Below are 21,452 nucleotides of genomic sequence, written 5' to 3'. Positions count from 1 at the left end.
TTCCTTTTTCTGTCTAAAATAAATATAAATTATATTTATAATGAAATGAAATGGCCATTATGAAAGGCAAACTCTGTAGAAAGAAAGAGCTGAGAGCAGCAGCTGCAGCAGACACGCAGCTGGTGTGAACACCCGGGGCATGAATCACACAGCCACCACGCGCTCCTGGCGTTCCCAGTGTGGACGAAGCGTAAGAATACATGTAGTGACACAGAATCAGAGTCAAGTTTTACCTGTCCAGTAAACTTTGTTGTGCTTCTGATGCCAGCTAATGTATCTGATGAAAGAAAACCTTCTCTGTCAGCATAGAACATGTTGAAAACAAGAATAATGTGTTTCCTATTATTGAACAGGATGTGATTGTGTCAAGCAGTTGAAGAACTCAGTCCATACACAGAGAGATTTCCATTTTCAGTTTGTTAATGAAGTAACTGGAACACAAACAATGACTAATGTCACAGCAAGTGGAATGTACACAGTAAACACCACAGTGCATTAGATTATTAAACAGAACAATAGCTAGAATATTAATAGACAGTGATTCATGTTATGTCATCATAGCAATCTTCTATATAATGCCAGGGCATATTAATAAAATGGGATATACGTAGAGGCAATTTGACCTCACTGGGTCAGAGGTTGTTGGGAGGTTGTCATGGCAACCTGGGTATTGATGGTGATTCGCTGCCTGGTTTGACATCGGATCATCCCTATGATGGCTCTTCTGAACCTGCAGGAAGAGATCATCCACTCACTATCACAGTCAAATACAGTAGAGCATCAAAACACTGAAATAACACACATCCTCTCTACATCCCCAACATCTGCCTCTCACCAGCAACAAGAGCATCCCATTATCAAAGCATAAAGACGAGAAAATCACTCACTTTTTGTTAGCGATAACATAAATGCAGGGGTTGTAGAAGGTGGAGGACTTGGCGAAGAGTGGAGCGATGATAGCCATGGGGGCAGGGATGGTCTTGGGGTCGCCGAATGACGCCCAGAGACACACAATGGAGTACGGAGACCAGGCCACCAGGAACATGACGATCATTACTACGGACATCTGCCAGCCACAAACACAACAACACAGCTTTCATATAATACGGGCAAAATATAGTCTATAAAATACGAGAGAGTTAAATTAAGGAGATGGATATTAAAGCAGCAGTAGGCAGAATGTTTTTGGCACCATTGGGCAAAGATTCCATAATAACCTTTCAGCATATTGTAATTCAAGTGTTCTGAGAGAAAACTAGACTTCTGCTCCTCCTCATGGCTCTGTTTTCAGGCTTTAGAAAATCTACCTTTGACCAATCACAGGTCATTTCATTGAGAGAGAGCGTTCCTATTGGCTGCTCATTCAACGGAGGCAGCTGTCAATCACTCGTAAATTCCTATCAAACTAGGCAGCGCTGATCAAATATGAATCAATATTATGTTACGTTAATGCCTAATTTCTCTCCTCAGATGTTTTCAGAAACATCTTGTAGTGTACTGTTTAGCTGTAAAATTAGAAAGTTTGCTCCGGCTGGTGAGCGGTGCTTGGTATTTCCTCAACAGATCTCAACATGGCTGCCGGGTCACAAACTTTCTCATTTTACAGCTAAAGAGTACTCAAGTGTTACACAAGCAATGCATGCAGGGAGAACACTAATTGACTGATAGCCAATCAAAAGGCCCAATGACTCAGCAGAGTGAGCTCGACGGTTCCGCGTGGCTCAGTGCTCACCTTGGTGACGTCCATCTGGTCTGACCAGTCGATGTTGACGCTGTCCAGGCAGTTGCTTGCTTTGTGTCTCTTCATAGTGACTGACACGTTGTAGTAGCAGTAAAACATGGCCGACAGCGGCATCACAAAGTTGACAGCAATCACAGCCATAGTGTAAGAGATGAAGGAGCTGTGGGGGGGCAGAGTTAGTTATAGTGTCTGCTGCTGGATCAGGTTTTATTATTGTGGGACTTTTATTGATGGATAAACTGAGAGTTGAATAGCTGTTACAACTCAATAACAGGTCATCACAGTAGCAGCAGTAGTATTTGTTTTGTCATTATTAGTGAGCAATTTCCTTAGTACTTTTAACACAATGTTATAGTTACTAACTATAATAATAATAATATAATATAATAACTCACGCGTCATTCTGTCTCCAGTTGATGGTGCATGTAGCTCCGGTGGGGTCCGGGGCGTAAGCAGCCCAGCCCATTACAGGCATGGAGGACCAGAACACAGCATTCAGCCACGCTGCCAGAATAAGGAGGTTGTACGATTGCATCGTCATTTTCTGCCCTGGAGAGAGAAATTATAATTATATCCATTCATAACAACGGTCAGGAATGTCAGTCAACTGATAATCCAGTGCGGAGATACTTGTTTCATTACAATATTGTGTTCAGTAACTTTCATGGTAATGTCCCGTTACAATTAATACTTGATGTGTGCAAGTAAAATAATTTTTTGGCCCGATGGCACTAGAAGAAAGGTCAGGGGTCACCAATAACCTGGGGATCATGAATAACTTATTAAATTATCATTTTATTAGGTACACCCATAGACTGTATATATAAAGATGGATGATATAGCAGCTCCCCAAAACATCTGGATCGACCCCTGGTGGCTGGCTGCAGTATAGGTCATAAACTCTCCATGTTAGCGGATGAGACATGAGCCAAACTAAAAAGTCAAATACAATTCAAATACATTTTTATGTGTTCCAGTGGAAATGTAAAAGTGGAAAGTACGGCCTTGCATGGAGAGCAGTAAATAGATAATACCTATGTCAGGTCTGCAGATGGTGAGGTATCGGTCGATGGCCACCACAGTCAGCAGGCCGATACTGGCCATGCCAAAGAAGATGTTGAGAGCTGCATAGACCTGGAGACGAAGCAATTAACAGATTAATATTAATGGCCCTTTTCCTGTAATTATAGGCCTTGTGGGGGTGGTGGTTTTGTAGGTTAATCCATACATTTCTATAGCAGCCGGGGGATAAAAGTGCTGAAAGGAGGCACACCAGGCCAACCTACCCAGAATGTTAACTGATTTTTTAGTGCTGAAAGTGTTTTGATCTTTTCTGGCTACCCTAAACAGAGCCAATGGTTTTCAAAATATTTAACTATGGCGGCAACCAACGACTATTTTGATTAGCCTATTGATTAATCTGCCGATTACTTTGGATTAATCGAGTATCCACTTCTTGAAATCTCAAATAGTGAAAAAAATGCCCATCCAAATTTCCCAATTTAGTTGTTTTGTCTAATCAAAAGACAAAAACACAGAGATATTACATTTATGACGGTGTATGACAAAGAAAAGCAGCAAATCCTCACATTTGAGAAGCTAGAACCAGCGGCTGTTTAACCACTTTCCTTTAGAAATAAGTCAAACGATTAATCGATCATCTAAATATCTGCCAATTATATTTTTGTCAGCTCTAATTTTAACTACGGTAGAACAAATGAACTAGTAGAGACTCAAAACTCATTAAAAACTTTCTGATAATTATCCATCAAAGTTACCATGTTTGCTTCTATTTTCTGATAAAGTTACAGTATTGTTGCATAGAAATTCAAAAGGGTGCAAGAGAGTTTGTAAATGCAGATTAGTGTGTTCACTGTGAACTCCAACAAGTCTAATGGCACATGTACACTTTCCACTGAAAACAGTGTGAACAGTTTTGACAAATGGGTTGTAGGAAACCCCCACCACCGCCCAGTTCAAATATTTGACTCTGGTTTTCCCCCGCTCTGCTTCTCACTGTAGACTAGTAGCATACGGCTTGATATTGCTGTGCAATAACAAAGACTGAGGAAAAACATAATCTGCCAGAAGAATCCTAAACACGCGGCCTGCTGCAGTGCAGCAGCTGACGTGAACGTGCTTCAGCCTAACAAGTTGATTCTCATGGCCAGCTCAGGAGAAGTCACGTTAGTTTAAACTTCTGACTGGGTCTTATGAATAATTCACATATATTTACATACATTTTGTAGAATATATGAATACAAAAAGAGCTCAGCAAGTATTTTCAACTTTTTGGGGGATATGAAATGGAACAAAATAATGAGTCTTTTTTTTAAAAATGGAATAATCAAAAACACCTTGATATTCTATTCGTAATACCGCTGAAACAGTTCACATTACATCTCACTTGATTTATTATCTCAGTAAACATTGTAAACATGAGTTTATGGTCTCAATCTCTAGTTTCAAGTCTTCTACAACACAGCATGATGTTCATTTAGTAAATTATGGTCCCATTTAGAGTCAAATAGAACATAAAGCAGGGGATGCTTTAGGGCGGGGCTACCTTGTGATTGACAGGTTTCTACCACGGCGCTGGATTATTTGCACAATATTATCATATGTGTATTATTAACATACCAATATTTCATTTTTAAAATATCATATACCGGTATATTGCAACACCCCTAGTGCAGTGTAACCCAGTCATATACGATTGGTCCTTGAAGACAGAAAAAAAACAATTGGCAGAACATACACCGCCCCTAATCTCAACATTACATTTGGTGCTATTTACATGACTTTTCAATGCAGATGTAGGTTGTTCTATGAGTGAAATAAGTGTACATGTGAAGGCACTCACATTCCACCCACCTGACAACCAGTGTAGCCAAATTTCCAGCTGCCGTGGATGTCTGAGGCAGCTGACATGGGATAGCCGATACCGGCCACTCCGATGTCGGTAAGAGCCAAGTTGATTATAATGAAGTTGGTGGCAGTGCGCAGCTCCTTAAACTTCACAAACATTAGCAGCACCACAATGTTGCTTGCTAAACTTACGACACCTGAGAAGAGAAAAGAAGACATGGAGTAAAGTGTCCCAGTGTGGGAGGTGAAAGTCAATCTTGCAACACCTAATCCACATTTATTCAGTCACAGTGAGTGAGTATTTAAAGCTGCATTTCTTCTGATGGCTCCAAGGCTGTATTCAAGTCGAGTCAATAACTCTCATCCACAAGAAGGGAAAGTCTCAATAACAAAATCAACTTCTTCCTCTTGATGGTGATTTTTAAAGTCATTGTTGAGGTTGGCTAACACAAGCAGGTTGTATATTTAAAAATGATTATATGATCTGCTGCCAGTAGCTGACCACATATGGCTCACACGGTTGCATCATCACAGTTGAGTAATTTTGGGAATGTAAAGAAACAAGAGTGCTGATGCAAGTATGGCTATTAAATTCAGGTAAGAAACATTTATTCAGAAAGCAAAACGCTGTGATCAGCAGCCTACAACAGTGATCGACAGTGACAGTACAACGCGAGGTCCGGGGACCCCCAGGGGTCCGCGGCACTCTGTCAGGAGGTCCGCGAAATAATTTGCTATAAATCATAGAATTGTGCTGTATCATTAAAAAGAACATATCTACAGATGGGGACCATTTGCGCCAATAAAACAAGCACATTTTGCCCATTACTGCCACCCACGTTAGAAACTCTGATCTGAATGTGACACATCACGTCAATCTGTCATGAATCAGTCACTTCACTCAGCAAGGGAGAAATATTTGAGTCAGTCCATATCGTCAAGTGACGCTAAGAGCAAACTAGCTAAATTGAGAATATATGACGACAGATATATCAAGCGACAGCGACGGGAGACTAAAATGCGTCGTGAGTCGGCTGAGCTAAAGCGACATCTGATTACAAAGCACCTGGAATATCAGGGCAAAACAAAGTGATTCAAATTTAATCATCAGGAAATTTTTCTCCTCTTTAAGGGGTCCCTGGCCCCAAAACGTTTGAGGACCGCTGGAGAAGACAAAAAAAACAAACAGGTGATGCTCATCAAGAAAACAAGTCAGTCAAATCCAAAATATGAAGAAGCCATCTTGTTTTCAGTTAAATTGGTTTGGCTTCTAAATGGGGAGGAGAGGTTTCTCACTCAGAGGAGTTAACAGGTTATCATTTTTCTACTGTTGATTTATGTTTCACTGTTTTAAAGGTACTATATATAAATAACAATTGACTTGTATTAATTGCTCTGTATTGCCGATGCGTGAACAGATTGTAATGTAACTTAAAAACGGAGACCTTGCCCAACTTTCTCGGGTTCCTTTAACAGCCTGTGGACTGATTTCTATATAAAGGACTCGGGACGGTTCTGCTTCATAACGTTAGCCGATGAAGTCATTTGCAAATGGCGAGCTAGTTGGTATCATGGAGACTGGACATTACAGATAGTAACGGTGATATATGATTGTGATGTAATGTCATGTCACTGTTTTGGCCGATGCCCAGGATGATCGCTAGTGCTTACGAAATGCGAGCAACAGGATGCTGACTGCAGTTCACTTAACGGCCACCGGTGTCATTCATAACAAGAATTTTCTGAAAAGTTACATATAGTACCTTTAATGAAGTTGCTATGAGAGAAATGCTAAATTAGGAATTCAGAAATGAAATGAACCTCCGACATGGAATACAGTGCCAGGACCTGGATAAGTTACATAATGCTATCAGAACATGTTTTCAAAGGATAACAATGAACTCATTTCCTTTTACCATTACTGGCCTTGATACAGTCATGTTTCCTTTACCACCCATGCAGCAGAATAAACACTTGTCTGGGAAACACATCGCTTAAAAATCATTGCATCATTCATAGGTATTATTCTTTATGACGAATGAATTTGTTACACAGACAATAATACTCCTCCCAGCTTACTACTGATGGTTAAACTTCATTGTGAGATGTGTTGAGAGTAAATAAATGACTGACTGCAGACTCCTCTGAAATGACTCCTGAGAGTCTCATAACATCAAGCAGAGAAATCACACTGCAACAACACAATATTCATCATCATTCATCATCTATTAATCTATTTATGCCATCGGTGGACTTATCTTTGTTACCTGCAGTAATAAGGTATCCAGCCACTATGTTGTGCTCCAGTTGGGTAAAGGCACTTTTCCCCCCGTAAAGTTCAGCATCATCTGAAATATTGACTCCAGAGTCAATCCCCATTTTCTGAGATGAACTAAAAAATTATCCTTAATTGAAGTAAACAGTCTTCCCACTAAAATCACACAGAGAGGCAATAAATCAAAATACAAAATCTGAACAAAAGCGATGTAGAGAGTCAGTATTGCCAAATGCTTTGTCTAACTAAAACCTGTAGGGTGGAGAGGTGGGGGGTGAATGTGGAGGGATGGGGTGGAGGGGATTATTACATACCACTGCCCCCCCACCCCCAGTTAGAAGGAGGCGACAGAGGATTAGCACTCACGTGGAGTTGCTTGCAGGTTGGGCTCTGGCCAATAAGCTTTGACATTACAAAACTGAAGTTGAGTTAATGCCTGAGCCTCAGACTGAAGACTGTTCACCGTAGGTAGGCCTACAACCAGGGCTGGATTACCAACTGGCAAAGAGGGCACCTGCTCCAGGGACCCTGGATCCTCCCTCAGGGTCCCCCAAGGCCAAAGGTTCACTGTGTGGCAAATGGTTTGATTAATTAATACAAACGCTAATGGAAAGGGCCTTAAAGAGACTGTTTGTAACTTCTTACACGTATAAATCATCCAGGTCGGTGTCCCATGCGCGCTCGCGTGTGGCTACACTGTTCAGACTCAGACTCAAACACAAACTACACAGAAGCACCAAAACCACAAAGTTGTATCTAGTGAAGCCCGTCTGTTAAACAGTTTTGGCCGCGGTCGGAGGACGTGGGGGAGACGGTAGCTTTTGTCTCCAGGACCGAAGTCTCTGCTGTACTCTGCTCCTCTGCTCCTCTGCCTGCCTTCACTCAGCTCGCTCCACCTCACGTGCATGCGCACACACTCCACACTGCAGAAGAGTTAGTTTAGCTCTGAGAATATCTAGTGAATGTACAGTGGACGTTTGTGCAGAAATAACTGCTGCAGCTCCTCCAGACCAACAGAGGTTTCCCGTGTCTTGTGAAGTGACGGGGCGATAACTTTCCTTTCCTGCTTCTTTTTCTTGTCTGGTCAGCTAACATTACTGCCAAGCAGGTGAAATATAGAGTGATATTGTGGTTTTAGCTGACGTGTGTCGCCTCACTGTTTTGAGCGATGCTCGTTCATGTCTATTTAGAGCGAGCAAGCGCTGACTTTCGTTGACGTAACGGCCACAGGTTACACTGTTAACAAGCATTTCTGATTCTTACAAACAGTCCCTTTAATGTTTGTAAATGAATTATCTTCAATAAAAATTTTTTTTAAAAAATGTACATCAACATCCGGGACAGTAGGTGGCAGTCTTATACATCCATGGTGGCAGTATGCGGCTCGGGGCTCGGCTAGTACCTCCTGTGAGGAGGAGAAGAAGATCACTGATCCACTTCCTGTTCACATAACGACTCTTGTTCAGTCCAGTAGACATCTCTCTCTTCACCTCTTCACCGCAGCAGATCAACATGTCGGGGCTCCTGAGGACCATCGCTAGCCGAGCTGCTCCTGTCCTGCGGGGACACACCGTCACCCAGAGGGCGAACATCTACGCCGCCCCGGCCAAGGAGAAGATCGGCACAGTGGTGAGGCTGATGATATAATGCTAACTAGCTAGCAGCCGTTAGCTTAGCCGTCCTTGGCTGACGAGGTCAACATCACTGTATGTGTGTGTTTCGTTATAAAAGTCAACATGTGTGACTAACCTACATGTAAGTAACTGGATTTAAATCGTCACATGTTCGGTAAATAACAAACATCTTGTCACAGAGACATTCAGTCTTGTATAAGTTAAAGGAGTGTGATGAACTGGAGGCTGTCATAGAGGAGAGCAGAGCTGCAGCATCAGCAGGCTGAGGTCAACATCACACAGTAGAGTACAGAGAGGATCAGCATCTGATTGGCTGTGTTTTAGCAAGTACAATGTGTCCTCATGTCTGCCTGCTGTGAGTCAGTAGATAGTAGCAGGTCACATCCTCCAATTAATGTAATTTAGAGGTCGAGATGTCTTTAGTGCTGATCAACTCTGTGTGGTGGAAAAAAGAATTGAAGCAAAGAGCAGCCGCTAGATAGTGTAAGGTTTAGAAGTTAATTCATATATTTAAGTTAAGTTACTAAAAATATATTTACAATGTTTATTTATTTACCTATTTATATTTACAAGATTATTATTTACATGGTTAAATATTGACGGCAGCATCTTTGAAATAGTTATAATAACATCTTGAATCTACCTGTAAGTATCTTCCTGAGATTTACCTTAGTCTAGGTCCTTCTGGCCTCTGATTGGTTAGTTCTATGACATGTGAGTTAGGAACTAGGAAGTGTTGTTGTTGTGAAACTGATGAAATGGGGAGAACAGTAAAATGGCTGCTTAAAAAGTTTCCCGTCTCCATCCTGCTGTTTATTCTCCTAAAGAGTGATCCACCACCACACAACGAACCCTCACGTTACAGATAGCGCTGCGGTAGCGCCGACTCACAGGACTGCACCACCCTGCACGCTCATATGACATATCTGGTCCTGCTAGCTGTATGTGTCTGTAATAATGGATCTATTGGCTGTAATTCATCACTTTTATTATCTTCTAATACCCCCATGGGCTGTATGCTGTCAGCCTGTACCATGGTGGATGTACTAACGTCTCTGTTCCCAAACAACCGGCTATCGGCCAGTAGCAAGTAGCGCTAGTAGAATGACATAGGTAGAATTTAAAAAAAAGTTTAATAAATAAGTTCTAATAGTATACGTATTGATAATATTGTTATTGTTCAACACAGAACATTTCGGTAGAGACATTAATTATTTGATAGATTTCAGTTTGGGTCAGCAGGTTAAACAGCCTTAGACACACTTGACATGGATTAATAGATCTTGTTTTCTGTACCTCTCTGTCGTCCAGGAAACCATCATTGGATTGAGCATGTTCTCCCTGGCCATTCTGGGACCAGCTGGATGGATCCTGGCCCACTTGGAGGACTACAAGCAGAAAGACTAAAGTGGACATTTTAACAGTCTCATACCAGGTGCATCCAAGTCTCCTGTCTCCAGTAACAACCTGGGACCATCATCGGAGAAGAATATGGAACCAGTTTTACATTAACTCTTCTACCTCTCTTGACAGTTCCACTCCACTCCCCAGAGAGAAACCAGCTCTTTCCAAACTCTGACTGTGATACATTGAAAATTGTATTGTGGATCTTCCCTCTTAAACCGCATGTTACAAGATAAAATTTTAAACACCACTATGTTGCTTGTTGTGTATATTCAATTGTGTATCCCTAGGATAAGGCTTTTTATTTAGAATACTACACATCACTTTAGATGAGTAGGTGAGTTTAATCCTGATTTTTCAAGTTGCTGCCAGAGGACAGGATGTTTAACAGGATCAGTTGGTTGTCAGGAGAGCTCAGAATAATTTCTGCTGATAGAAAGGAAGAAAGAAAGGGACAATAATGGACAAAGATCCACTGATAATGCTACAGGTTAACCACACCCTCTATATAAAATGAGGACACTCATCAGCAGTGGTGAAAGAAGATTAGTTTATTGGCACAATGTAAAGATAATGCATTAAAAATCCAAAGTGCAAGAAGATTAACATCAAAAAGTACTCCAAAGTAAAATTACTCTTTATGCAGAATAGCCTCTTTCACAGTGTTATATATTACATTTATTACTGGATGTTTTCTAAATTAAAGGACCAGTGTGTAACAATTAGGGGGATTTATTAGCAGAAATGGAATCAAATATTAATAACTATGTTTTCTTTAGTGTAAAATCACCTGAAAATAAGAATTGTGTTTTTGTTAGCTTAGAATTTATATTTACTCTAGGGAGTGGGTCCTCTTCATGGAGCCTGCCGCCATGTTTCTACAGTAGCCCAGAACGGACAAACCAAACACTATTAACTTTTCCTGCTTGGGCCGGAGTCGATAACGTTACTCGCTGCTGCTGCTGTCGCCGCCGCTGCTTTCTCTCTCTCGCTTCACCACTCACTTCCCACGGACACACACTTAAAGCACTGGCTCTGCTCCAGATGACCTACGCTACTCTTACAACAACTGGCTCTAGAGAGGGGCATTCATGTTTTCGCGTCGGCCACCGTAGTAATCCTACACGCTTGGCACTCAGGAGAAGCAGGGGAAAAATTGGAATGTGCAACCTCACCGCTAGATACCGCCAGATCTTACAATGTTCCTTTAACGCAGTGACACTGCATCATATTTCATAATTTCATGTTTGTTTATTTTTTGCAAAATCTTGATCTCGACTAGTAACGAAATCTTTGAAAATGTAACGCAGGAAAATGTACAATATTTTTCTTTTTTGGCTATTGCATCAATGTGTTGAAGTTTTTTTTATTAGATTGACTATAAACTGGTCATAAAATCGCAAATCACAAATAGAGAGACACACCGTGATAACGATTAAATCAATACATTTATTTAACAGAAGTGGAGTAAATTATGCAAAAGGATCAAAAGGCATGTAGTGTGAATATCAGTAGTATCAGTAGTGTAAGGTGTGCATGGAGAGTGTAGATGGTGTGTGCATGTTGTAAAATGTATAAAACAAGCAAATTATTAACCAAGGAGAACCTAAGGCAGCTGCATGCCCAGCGATGGTGTCTGCGGTGAAAAGAGAGAGAGAGAATGAGACATGAGCCTATAGGCTTTATGGTCTGAGAGCACTGGACCCAGGTGTTCCCAGAAGGCCCTAATGGCAGGTTCACAGGAACCCTACTATATAGTCAACATCAGGGATCGCCACAACAATCAAAATCAAACTTGAAATCTGAAGGCCACTGATGTACCATAGAGATGTACTATATCTACAATATACTGTATGTACGCAGTCAAGAGAAGCCCATTGTCCAAACAAAGTCTGTGTTTTTTAGGTTTATTTATCCATTGCAAGAAAGCAAACAAAAGAACAAAGAATCCATGGCTCCTGCTGACTCTAATGCTTTGGTTAAAAAAAATAAAGACCCTCCCAGTTGCATGCTGGTCCAACACCTGCTTACATATATACAGCTGTAGGTGCCTATTGCTGCCCAATTTTTACAAAGCAAACCAAAAAAATAAACTTAGCAAAACTGACAAACTAATAAATAGCTCCTACACTGGTTACTGTCTGCTTATTTTACCCATAAACAGTGTGATGAATTTTCCAGAAAATTACTACATCACAATATATACTAACATTACAATAAAAGTACACATACCTTGATTGAGGAAAAAGTGTGATATAAATGCAGTCTGTTTAAGATTGGCGAGATTTATTCAAGAAAACCTGTTAAGTACAGGATGGAGGGGCTACAGGGGAGATCATGTAATGCTCATCAAGCAAATGACATTTTGTAGGCTTCCAAAGGGCGGCATGTTTGGGAGCCACACTAAGGAGCATTGGCCTAGATAATCCTGATTGGTAGAAAAAAGAATCAGTCTTTTGTTTATCTGCATGGGACCACGTGGTTGATACTGTTGATTAGGACTGAAGTCCTTTATTCAAGGCTTTTTGGCTCTTGGGGGCATTTGCCAGGTGCATGCTTTGGTGGTCTTACAAAAATGTAGGCATATACATCTAATTATGAACGTGTTCATCCTTATTAATATCCACATTGGAGTATCTGGATGTTGCGTCATCTAATTAAAATCGACTTCTATTCTATTATTTGTCTTTGCAAGATCACATGAACTACAAAATGAACCAAACCTGGCTGCAGGCCCCATTTTGTCCTAGATTAATGTCCCCATTCTGGTATGAATATATTGACCCAGATCTTAGATGGATAAAAGGCCAAGCATGCCAGAAAGAAACCACCATCACCCCATCACATCTCTGTCCCAACAACACACGTTTTAATATATTACCTTTATTTAACAAGGAAGTCACATATATACATAGTCACATTTTTTAAAAGAAAAAAGACATGTTTGAATTTCTTAAACATTAATAGAACAATGGAATAATTTTGTATTTAATAATTTTTCATAATTTGATGATAGTTAACACATACACTTTAAATACAAACACTTCTTTAGAGTATGATTTGCTTTTACAGGTGATGGAAAGTATTCAAATGTAACCATGTTTCCTATAAAAAATATTGTTGCACAAAGTCAACCCCCATTACTGCAGGAATTGGTGACAATCCCATGAAAAGACACTGTTGATACAGTATGTGAATGCTAAAATAACAGTTATTTATGAGCTGACTTTTTATTTATTTGTACATATGTTTATTAATTTAGTAATCTTATTATGAGTGATTTCATTAAATCTATTCTTTACATATTATAATGTATTATTATTACCACTGTATATTACTATTATTATTTATTATCATGTTATTATTATTATTATCATTATCATTTTTATTATTATTATTATTATTATTATTTATCATCACTATTATTATATGATTATTATCATTATCATTATTATTATTATATTTATTATTATTATCATTATCATTATCATTATCATTATCATTATCATTATCATTATCATTATTTTGGCAGAGTTCCACAGCTGGGCGTGTTTAAAGGATAACCCGTAAATTGCGAAATCTCATCTGAGAGCTGCAAAAAACTCTCGCGAGAGCTATCCAACCTTAACCATTCGAGAACAACGCCTAACATTAACTATCTCGCGAGAGTTTTCCCCAATTTGCGGGTTCCCTTCTAGACAATACCGGTGAAATCACTTGACCGGTAGTTTTGTCACGTGACCAAACACGTCCTGCAGCAGCTGACTTCTCGCCTGAAAAACAAACAAACAGCGTCTTTTAACAGGTAAAAAAACAACACGGAACTGCGTAGTTCACGATAACAACTAACTAGGTGAACTAACTAGTAGTTTCACATTAGCTGGGTGACATTAACCGACTAGTCGGCATTAACTGTTCATTCAACTAAACTATGAACATCCGTTCTTGGTGGTTTTGCTTCTCTTGCTAAAAACATTAGCAGCTGACTCATTTACCAGAGTCCTGCTGATAGAAAACGTGAAGTATCTGTCTCTGCCTCGGTAGTAACGTTAGATAATTAACCCGTATTGAGGCTAACCTGTATTAGAGAAGGTCTTTTAAACAAGTGAGTCATTATACTACAACAACAGCTCACGTTAGCGAAGAACACGTTCAGTTGGTAGTTTTATGAATGAGGTTTGGCGTGGTGTTGTCTCACACTGCTGCTCTATTTCCTGTAATATAGTCAAGTCAAGTCAATTCAAATTAATTTCTATAGCACATTTAAAACAACATGAGCTGACCAAAGTGCTTTACAGACATATAGGCAGAATAAAAACAGGTCAACATTGCAGACAACTAAATCTCACACATCCACAGACAGAGACAAAGATGAAAATCCATGAGTAAAAGACTGTTATAATGAACATTATAAAAGGCCTTTTAGTAATCACAATTCAAGTACATTCAAAAGCCAAAGAAAAGAGGTGAGTCTTGAGCTGTGCTTTGAAAGACTCTGTAGAGGGAGCAGATCTGATTTGATAGAAGCTGTAACTTAAGTTATATTCTTCTTATTCATTTAGTAAGCCATTACAATGAGGCTGTGCATTCTGGACGAGTATGACCTGGCCAGTGAGTGGGCAGCAAAGTACATCCGCAACAGTATCGTCAGGTTCAGTCCCTCCGCTGACAGATACTTCACTCTGGGTTTACCTACAGGTGAGCAGCACTCACACACACACTACCATGTTCAACTGTTTCTGTAACTTCATCAACAGTAACTGTGTTAAATGGGTTTCATCTCACTCAGGGAGCACTCCCTATGGCTGCTACCAGAAGTTAATAGAATACTACAGAAGTGGAGACATCTCATTCAAATATGTGAAGACCTTTAACATGGATGAGTATGTAGGTGAGTTAAAGGCCGACTTATTAAACTCTCAACTATTCTCTCAATTTTAGACTTCCGTCATTCAACGTCAGAATTAAGCGTTGTTTGCTTTGAAGTGTTTTAAAGGGGCTCTGTGTAAGAATCAGAAATTGTTTGTTAACAGCGACACCTGTGGCTGTTAAGTCAACAACAGTCAGCGTCCTGTTGCTCGCGATCGCGCTTGTGCTCGCACTACGTAGACGCGAACGAGCATCCGTCAAAACAGTGACAACGGCGACAACACACAAGACTGAGTGTGATTGACAGCTAAAACCACAATATTAGTATATATTTCACATCAAAATCAATATATTTGCTCTGGACTCCGTATTTTTTTTCAGCCTAATTCCTAATTTTATAACTTCTAGGTCTGCAGCAGTTTTTGAAATATTAGGGATGTCACAAGAACCATTACTTCGGTATCAAGTTGATGCGGTACTCGTTTTTCTACAGTACCATCAGGGCTGGAGACTAACGGCGTCCCTGGGACGGCAAGAGGAGAGCTAACGTTAGCTGTTAGCAGCCGGTGGACAGCACAGTCCTGCTTGACTTAATAATGGAGCAAACGTTAACCGAGGTTGCATTGAGTTACATTATGATGTGTTCAAGCTCTACTCAGTATTTGGTGAAGGCAAATTATAACATTATGATGTGTTCAAATCCTGTAAAATCGTTTTTTCGGTGAGAAACTTGAGGCATATCATCAGGGATCGATAATAAATTTGCAAAAAACAGTATGCAAACTGTAATAAAGGAGTTTATGATGAAGTATTTATTGTTTTCTTTTTTCATTTTTTACCGCGGTATTGAATTGGTATCGAAAATCGTGGAATTTCACTGGTATTTGTATGGACTAATAAACCTCTTGTATCATGACATCCGTATTTAAGATAGAACAAAAGATGTGCTGTCTTTCCTCCGGAGGCTGGATTCATGGCACTGCATCTCTTTGGTAACAAAGGTGACCCTCTTGTTCTCCAGGTCTACCTCGGGCTCATCCAGAGAGCTATCACTCCTACATGTGGAACAACTTCTTCAAGCACATCGACATTGATCCAGCCAACGCTCACGTCCTGGATGGAAACGCAGAGGACCTGGAGGCAGAGTGTCAGGCCTATGAGCAGAAGATCTCAGAGGCTGGAGGAATCGAGTTGTTCGTAGGAGGTCAGACGAATGGTTTTAAATATCTGCCATATCTCATCAGTCAAACAGAGAATCATTTCATCTCTTGGGCGATATAAAGCTTCTCTTCCTTCTCATTGTCTCTCTGTAGGTATTGGCCCTGATGGTCACATAGCGTTCAATGAGCCAGGTTCCAGCCTGGTTTCCAGGACCAGAGTGAAAACCCTGGCTAAGGATACCATTGTGGCCAATGCTCGTTTCTTTGGCAACAACCTCTCCAAGGTTCCCACCATGGCTCTGACTGTGGGAGTAGGAACTGTCATGGACGCCAAGGAGGTCAGATGAAAAGAGTTAATTTGTTCCTCCATTGTCATGCAATAACATAATCTTATATAACCAACCAACTGTCAGCGTCCTGTTGCTCGCGCTTGTGCTCACACTACAGACGGCTCATTCTAAGCTAACGAAAACACAACGATTCTTATTATCAGGTGATTTTACACTAAAGAAAACATACTTATTAATATTATATTCCATTTCTGCCAATAGATCCCCCTAAATGCTACACACTGGTCCTTTAAAGAGGATATATTACCAAACTCTTAATGTTCCTACTTTCCTGGACCCACAGTAAGCAGTGGAGTGTAACACTGTTGTTGTTGTCGTCCTCTGCTCAGGTGATGATTCTGATCACAGGAGCACACAAAGCCTTTGCTCTGTATAAAGCCATAGAGGAGGGAGTGAACCACATGTGGACCGTATCAGCATTCCAGCAGCACCCGCGCACCATCTTTGTCTGTGACGAAGACGCCACCCTGGAGCTACGAGTCAAAACAGTGAAATACTTCAAAGGTACAAAACAACACCATCCTTATTCTGCTTAGTGTTAGTTAGAGTGGAACAGTCTGTATCGAACTATGAAGCCAGGAATCTCTGCATGTATGTATTATGTGGGTATGTCCTTTGCATATCTCGAGAACCGCTCATCCGATTTACTTCACACTTTGGGGGGGGGGGGGGGGTTTGGACACGCAACACATTCAATATTAATAAACTTTGAATAAAAGCACTCTGTGCAGCCGCAGGGGCAGGGCTTCAGTTTTCTGCAGCCTGAGTCGAGAATGTTGTCCTCAGCGGGACTTTACAGACCACCGTTCATTGACTGCAGTTCACTTTTGCTGCTGGATGCTGGATATACTAACTCTTCTTCACTTCTCTGGAGTGAAAGTGAACTACACCTTTTTAAAGCCCTCCCACTATCAGGGAGAGAAGATCAGAGTTCATAAAACAGTATGTTTTCCATTAGATAAAATGTGACTATAAACAAGCATGATGCGGCATGGATGTTATGTTGCATTCACACCAAGAGTAAAGCGAGTTGGACAGCCTGTATCATTTATGTTCATTTATGTGATTTAATTGCATTAAACCGATCAAAAGGATGCTGAAATAACAACATGATGCAGATTTGTAAAAAGTCTGAATTCATGCTTTGTCAGGTCTGTCCGCAGGACGACAAGCAAACAACTTTTAAAATGCTTGTTTTCTGAATGGAGTTTGGATCAATCAGCGCTAAGCTATACAGCTGCTCCATCAACACTCAACATAAAGTCATCTAAGGCATCAATACAGCAGCGACTTAGCTGTTTCTACCATAGACAGTCTGTGGTTTATACACATACATTATACACAGAGTTTCATCTGGTCTTTGTACAGATATAATGTAGCTCTTGGTGACCACAGACGTCTACAATATTTTTTTCCACCATCTCTGATTCAACTACGTCAGGACCTCAGTAACAACAGGAGGACAATCTCAACGGTGATAAGCTTTTGCAACACAAGCGAATTTTCTCGCTTGAGTAGAAATATATATATATATATATATATATATATATATGTGTGTATCTAATTAGTTGTTTTGTCATTGTAGGTTTAATGCACGTTCATAATAAACTGGTGGACCCAGTGCTCAGCATAAAGGACCAGTGAAGAAAGAGAAGTGAAGATAAGATGGTCAGATATCCCTGCAACCAACACGAATGGAGCGCCTTATTACTCTGGTACCTTTTCTTTTCCTGAGCCACCGTTGAGCCAGTGTTTGGGAGACTGTCCTCACTCCAGCCTGTTGTTCATGCACATTGAGCGGCCTTTGGATAATGTTAGATAATTAAGGAAATGTAAATGATATACGGGGATATTCCCTCTGACGTTCTTTGTTCAGCAGTTTACATTTAGAGGGAGAGCACCAGTTGACTTTTTCTAATAACTGCCGATGGTCTTGGTTGCCCTTCATTTTTGCTCGGTATGAGAACTTTGAAGGTTTAGATTTAAAGTCAAACATTTAGTTTGATGTATGAAGTGAACCCAGACTGTCTCTGTGAATGAAACAGTACTTTTCTTTATGTTAGCTTTTTCATCAATGTTTCATCCCTCAAATTAGTGATTGGAAAGAAGAAGCACATACTGCGTGTTTATTGGTAATATCTATTAAAGCAATAAGCAATTATGGAACTTAACATAAATACATGTCATCAAAAGTGACCTTTGACTCTAGTCAAACTATTGCTTTTGTATAGTTTTTGCATTTCTGTATCTGAGGACTTTGAACAGTGTGCTCCTTTCAGCAGCTCCTTGCTTCACTGATGGCCACGCTAGTAGCTGCCCAGCACACAGCAGGATACTAAACAAGTCAAACACTCCATTTAATGTCACAGAATAATCTCAACTCAAGGTCAATTTATTAGCTTTGACAGAGCTTTTAACTGTATCCTAGGGTCTTCATCAGTGATTGGAGTTTATGACCTAAATATGAAACTTCAGTAACATGATAACAGGTGGGTGTATATGAGGGAGGTGGTAACCTCCGTGTGCCCGGTGTCAGATGTGAAGGCCCTCCTTGATATTTCTCCAGCTGTCCACTGACTCCTGGTCCATGACCTTTGACCTCTTCCCCAGTGGATGCTGTGAGTGGTTCCAGTCTGGTGTTCTCAGACAGCTGATCAGTCTGTTTGCGATGTTCATCCCGTCTCTGAAGACTGTGAGATTGGGTTGAAAGCTCCAAAAAAAAAGCTAGTTTGTGAATCTTGGAATGAGATTATTTTGTCACATCCTGATCCCAATGTCATTTTTTAAGAAATATATATATTTCTTTTTTAACATTTTTTTTTTCAAATGGGATTCAATGACAATTGATTATTTTTCTGCACATAGTGTAAGCAGCTTCACTGGTATGGTACTGTTGTCTATCCCACCTCTAGACTACTGTCCTGTGCATGCAAAGTGATCAGTACTGTTGTAGTGTCAGACTGTGAAGTACACCTAGAGGACATTTTTTACCTCAGTGACTCAAATTACTGTTAAAGTTCTTGTCAAATCCAACAGCATCTGGATTCATGATGCATCTATTCATCAGTTCACTTGTTTTCTTTCACTCACTTTTCCTGTTCATCATGCTGTTACAGTTATGACCTCTAGTCGGTGTTTGTGCACATGTACTGTAGTTTTTTACTCTTTATTTTCTAATGACAGTAAAAAAAATTGCTAAGAGTTCTTTGCTTCGTACTTGTATTTTATGAAACACATATTTAAAGGTGAAGGGGATAATGATGTCCTTTTTCTGACGGAAACAATTTCAATCAGTCGGAAACAAAATTTTAGGTCTGCAACTTTTGTTCCCTGAGGGAAAAGAACGAGGTACAACACGCATAGTATGGGATATCACACCCTGCATTACCAACCTGAAGACATCTCTATTCACGCCTTTTAATGCAGGAGACCTGTGATGACATATGTGAGGCCCTGACTGTATATATTCATCACCAGGGTCATCCATCAGTTCCATAGCCACTCATCACTGAGCCCAGTTGTGCAGCCGGGTAATCAGGTGTTGTACCTTGTTCCTCTCCTTCAGGGAACAGAAGTTATAGACATAACATTTTGTTCCCTTTCAGTCGATTCACTCGGTACAACACATATAGTATGGGACATATATTAACGCCCCGTAGAGCAGCTACCGAACACCTCCAGCCCTAAGTGCATTATAGACCCAGCTGAAAGGACAGAATGAGCCACTGAAGGGCTGTCACATCCAAACTGTAAAACCCAACAAAAGTGTGCGGGGATGACCAACTGGCTGCAGCACAGATATCACTAACAAATACTCACTTAAACGTAGCCCATGAAGTAGCCATGCCCCGGTTGAATACGCCCTCACCCTATGAGGCAATGGAAGACCCTTGCCATTGTAAGCCAGGGAGATGGCCTCCACAATCCAGTGAGAAAGCCGCTGTTAAGACAGGGCTTTGCCACAGGGAACACAGGGAATGCAACCTCGGGCAAAAAAGCTCAAGGGCTAAAATGCCATAGAGCTATAGGCTGCGGAGATAGCTTTAGGCAAATACGCCGCATTCAGGCGTAATGAAACCTCGAAGCCGTCCGAAGTGAACTGGGTACAAGAGGGATGCACAGACGAAGCATGATGGTTGCCCATCATCCACTGCTTTTGATTATTATTAGTCCTATTTGTATTACTACTTATAGCTGCTGTGCTATTATTGTGCATCTCTCCCCCCACCCCCCAAAACCTTCTCTCTCTGTCTCTCAAAACCCAACCGGTTGAGACAGATGGCAGCCCACCCAGAGCCTGGTTCTGCTCGAGGTTTCTACCCGCTAAAGGTGAGTTTTTTCTTGCCACTGTCGCATAACAATGCATGCTCATAGGGGATCTCTTGTTGGGTCTCTAAATCATAGAGTACAGTCTAGACCTGCTCTCTATGAAAAGCGTCTCAAGATAACTTCTGTTATGATTTGACGCTATGTAAAAATAAATTGAACTGAATTGAATAAACAAGTCAATCAAAGAAAAGTGGCAGAGTACATGGGCAAAAGACAAGAAAAAGGGGAGGTCTTACTTCACAATACAGGAAACTGGTAAAAGCTAAAAGCCATTTAGCCTGCAGTATAAAAGATACAGTAGTCATAACCAGGTTGAGGCTGTGGCATTGTGGGTTGACTCTGATTGGGAAACATCCAGATGTGAGTGTGGAGGCTCAGAGACAAGGAGACACATCCTCATCCAGAGCAAGAACTACTAACTTCAAAGGAGAAAGCTGTTCAGAGACCTGGGAGCAACTGGGGGAACTGGTTTTACCCTGCGCACATCATTGGGCAAAAATTCCATAATAACCTTTCAGCATATTGTAATTCAAGTGTTCTGAGAGAAAACTAGACCTCCGCACCTCCTCACGGCTCTGTTTTTAGACTTTAGAAAATCGAGCCCGTGATGGGAGACTGGCCAATCACAGGTCATTTCAGAGAGAGAGAGCGTTCCTATTGGCTGTGCTCCTGCTGGTGGGCGGGGCTTGGTATTTCCTCACAAGATCTCATCATTGATTCATGGAGAGACTTTCGTCTGGTCAGCTAACATTACTGCCAAGCAGGTGAAATATAGAGTGATATTGTGGTTTTAGCTGACGTGTGTCGCCTCACTGTTTTGAG

The 21,452-nt window shown here is 40.7% G+C and overlaps 3 protein-coding genes across 4 annotated transcripts in view; 2 read left to right on the top strand and 1 right to left on the bottom strand.

Annotated features, from left to right (window-relative positions):
* cox8a (cytochrome c oxidase subunit 8A) overlaps window positions 1-10,172 on the top strand; it is a 42,019-nt gene extending 31,847 nt beyond the window's left edge. The window contains exons 2-3 of the mRNA XM_074660783.1: window positions 8,376-8,513; window positions 9,830-10,172. Of these exons, the coding sequence (XP_074516884.1) occupies window positions 8,397-8,513; window positions 9,830-9,925 (213 nt within the window). The 5' untranslated portion in view covers window positions 8,376-8,396 and the 3' untranslated portion in view covers window positions 9,926-10,172. The remainder of the gene's footprint in view (window positions 1-8,375; window positions 8,514-9,829) is intronic.
* rrh (retinal pigment epithelium-derived rhodopsin homolog) lies at window positions 434-7,470 on the bottom strand. The gene is made up of 7 exons (XM_074660757.1): window positions 6,877-7,470; window positions 4,616-4,806; window positions 2,776-2,875; window positions 2,137-2,290; window positions 1,733-1,901; window positions 888-1,066; window positions 434-730 (listed from the first exon to the last, which is right to left on the bottom strand). Exons 1-7 carry the CDS (start codon window positions 6,986-6,988, stop codon window positions 625-627), a joined length of 1,011 nt encoding a protein of 336 aa, XP_074516858.1. The 5' UTR covers window positions 6,989-7,470; the 3' UTR covers window positions 434-624.
* A 3,413-nt stretch (window positions 10,173-13,585) lies between the features above and the next one.
* On the top strand, window positions 13,586-19,502 carry LOC141783356 (glucosamine-6-phosphate deaminase 2). Of its 2 annotated transcripts, none has more exons than XM_074660608.1 (7): window positions 13,586-13,727; window positions 14,485-14,620; window positions 14,712-14,813; window positions 15,813-15,995; window positions 16,105-16,289; window positions 16,631-16,805; window positions 17,887-19,502. In XM_074660608.1, the coding sequence occupies exons 2-7, from the start codon at window positions 14,497-14,499 to the stop codon at window positions 17,943-17,945; spliced, it is 828 nt and encodes a 275-aa protein (XP_074516709.1). In that variant the 5' UTR covers window positions 13,586-13,727; window positions 14,485-14,496; the 3' UTR covers window positions 17,946-19,502. The 2 variants fall into 2 exon arrangements, with proteins under 2 accessions (XP_074516709.1, XP_074516711.1); XM_074660610.1 differs by lacking the exon at window positions 13,586-13,727 and adding an exon at window positions 14,244-14,388.
* Window positions 19,503-21,452: the final 1,950 nt, after the last annotated feature.

This window comes from Sebastes fasciatus, chromosome 15, assembly GCF_043250625.1.
Source record: "Sebastes fasciatus isolate fSebFas1 chromosome 15, fSebFas1.pri, whole genome shotgun sequence".
Lineage (NCBI taxonomy): Eukaryota > Metazoa > Chordata > Actinopteri > Perciformes > Sebastidae > Sebastes > Sebastes fasciatus.
This window is presented reverse-complemented; position numbering and strand designations above follow the sequence as displayed.

Bases quoted from the DNA above. Each gene is read 5' to 3' on its own strand.
- rrh (XM_074660757.1), bottom strand. From the start codon at position 6,988: ATGGGGATTGACTCTGGAGTCAATATTTCAGATGATGCTGAACTTTAC. The intron at 4,807-6,876 runs GTAACAAAGATA...TTCTCTTCTCAG, and splicing joins TGGATACCTTATTACTGCAG to GTGTCGTAAGTTTAGCAAGC. The intron at 1,067-1,732 runs GTGAGCACTGAG...TGTGGCTGGCAG, and splicing joins ACCAGATGGACGTCACCAAG to ATGTCCGTAGTAATGATCGT.
- LOC141783356 (XM_074660608.1), top strand. From the start codon at position 14,497: ATGAGGCTGTGCATTCTGGACGAGTATGACCTGGCCAGTGAGTGGGCA. The intron at 14,621-14,711 runs GTGAGCAGCACT...CATCTCACTCAG, and splicing joins CACTCTGGGTTTACCTACAG to GGAGCACTCCCTATGGCTGC. The intron at 14,814-15,812 runs GTGAGTTAAAGG...CTTGTTCTCCAG, and splicing joins TAACATGGATGAGTATGTAG to GTCTACCTCGGGCTCATCCA.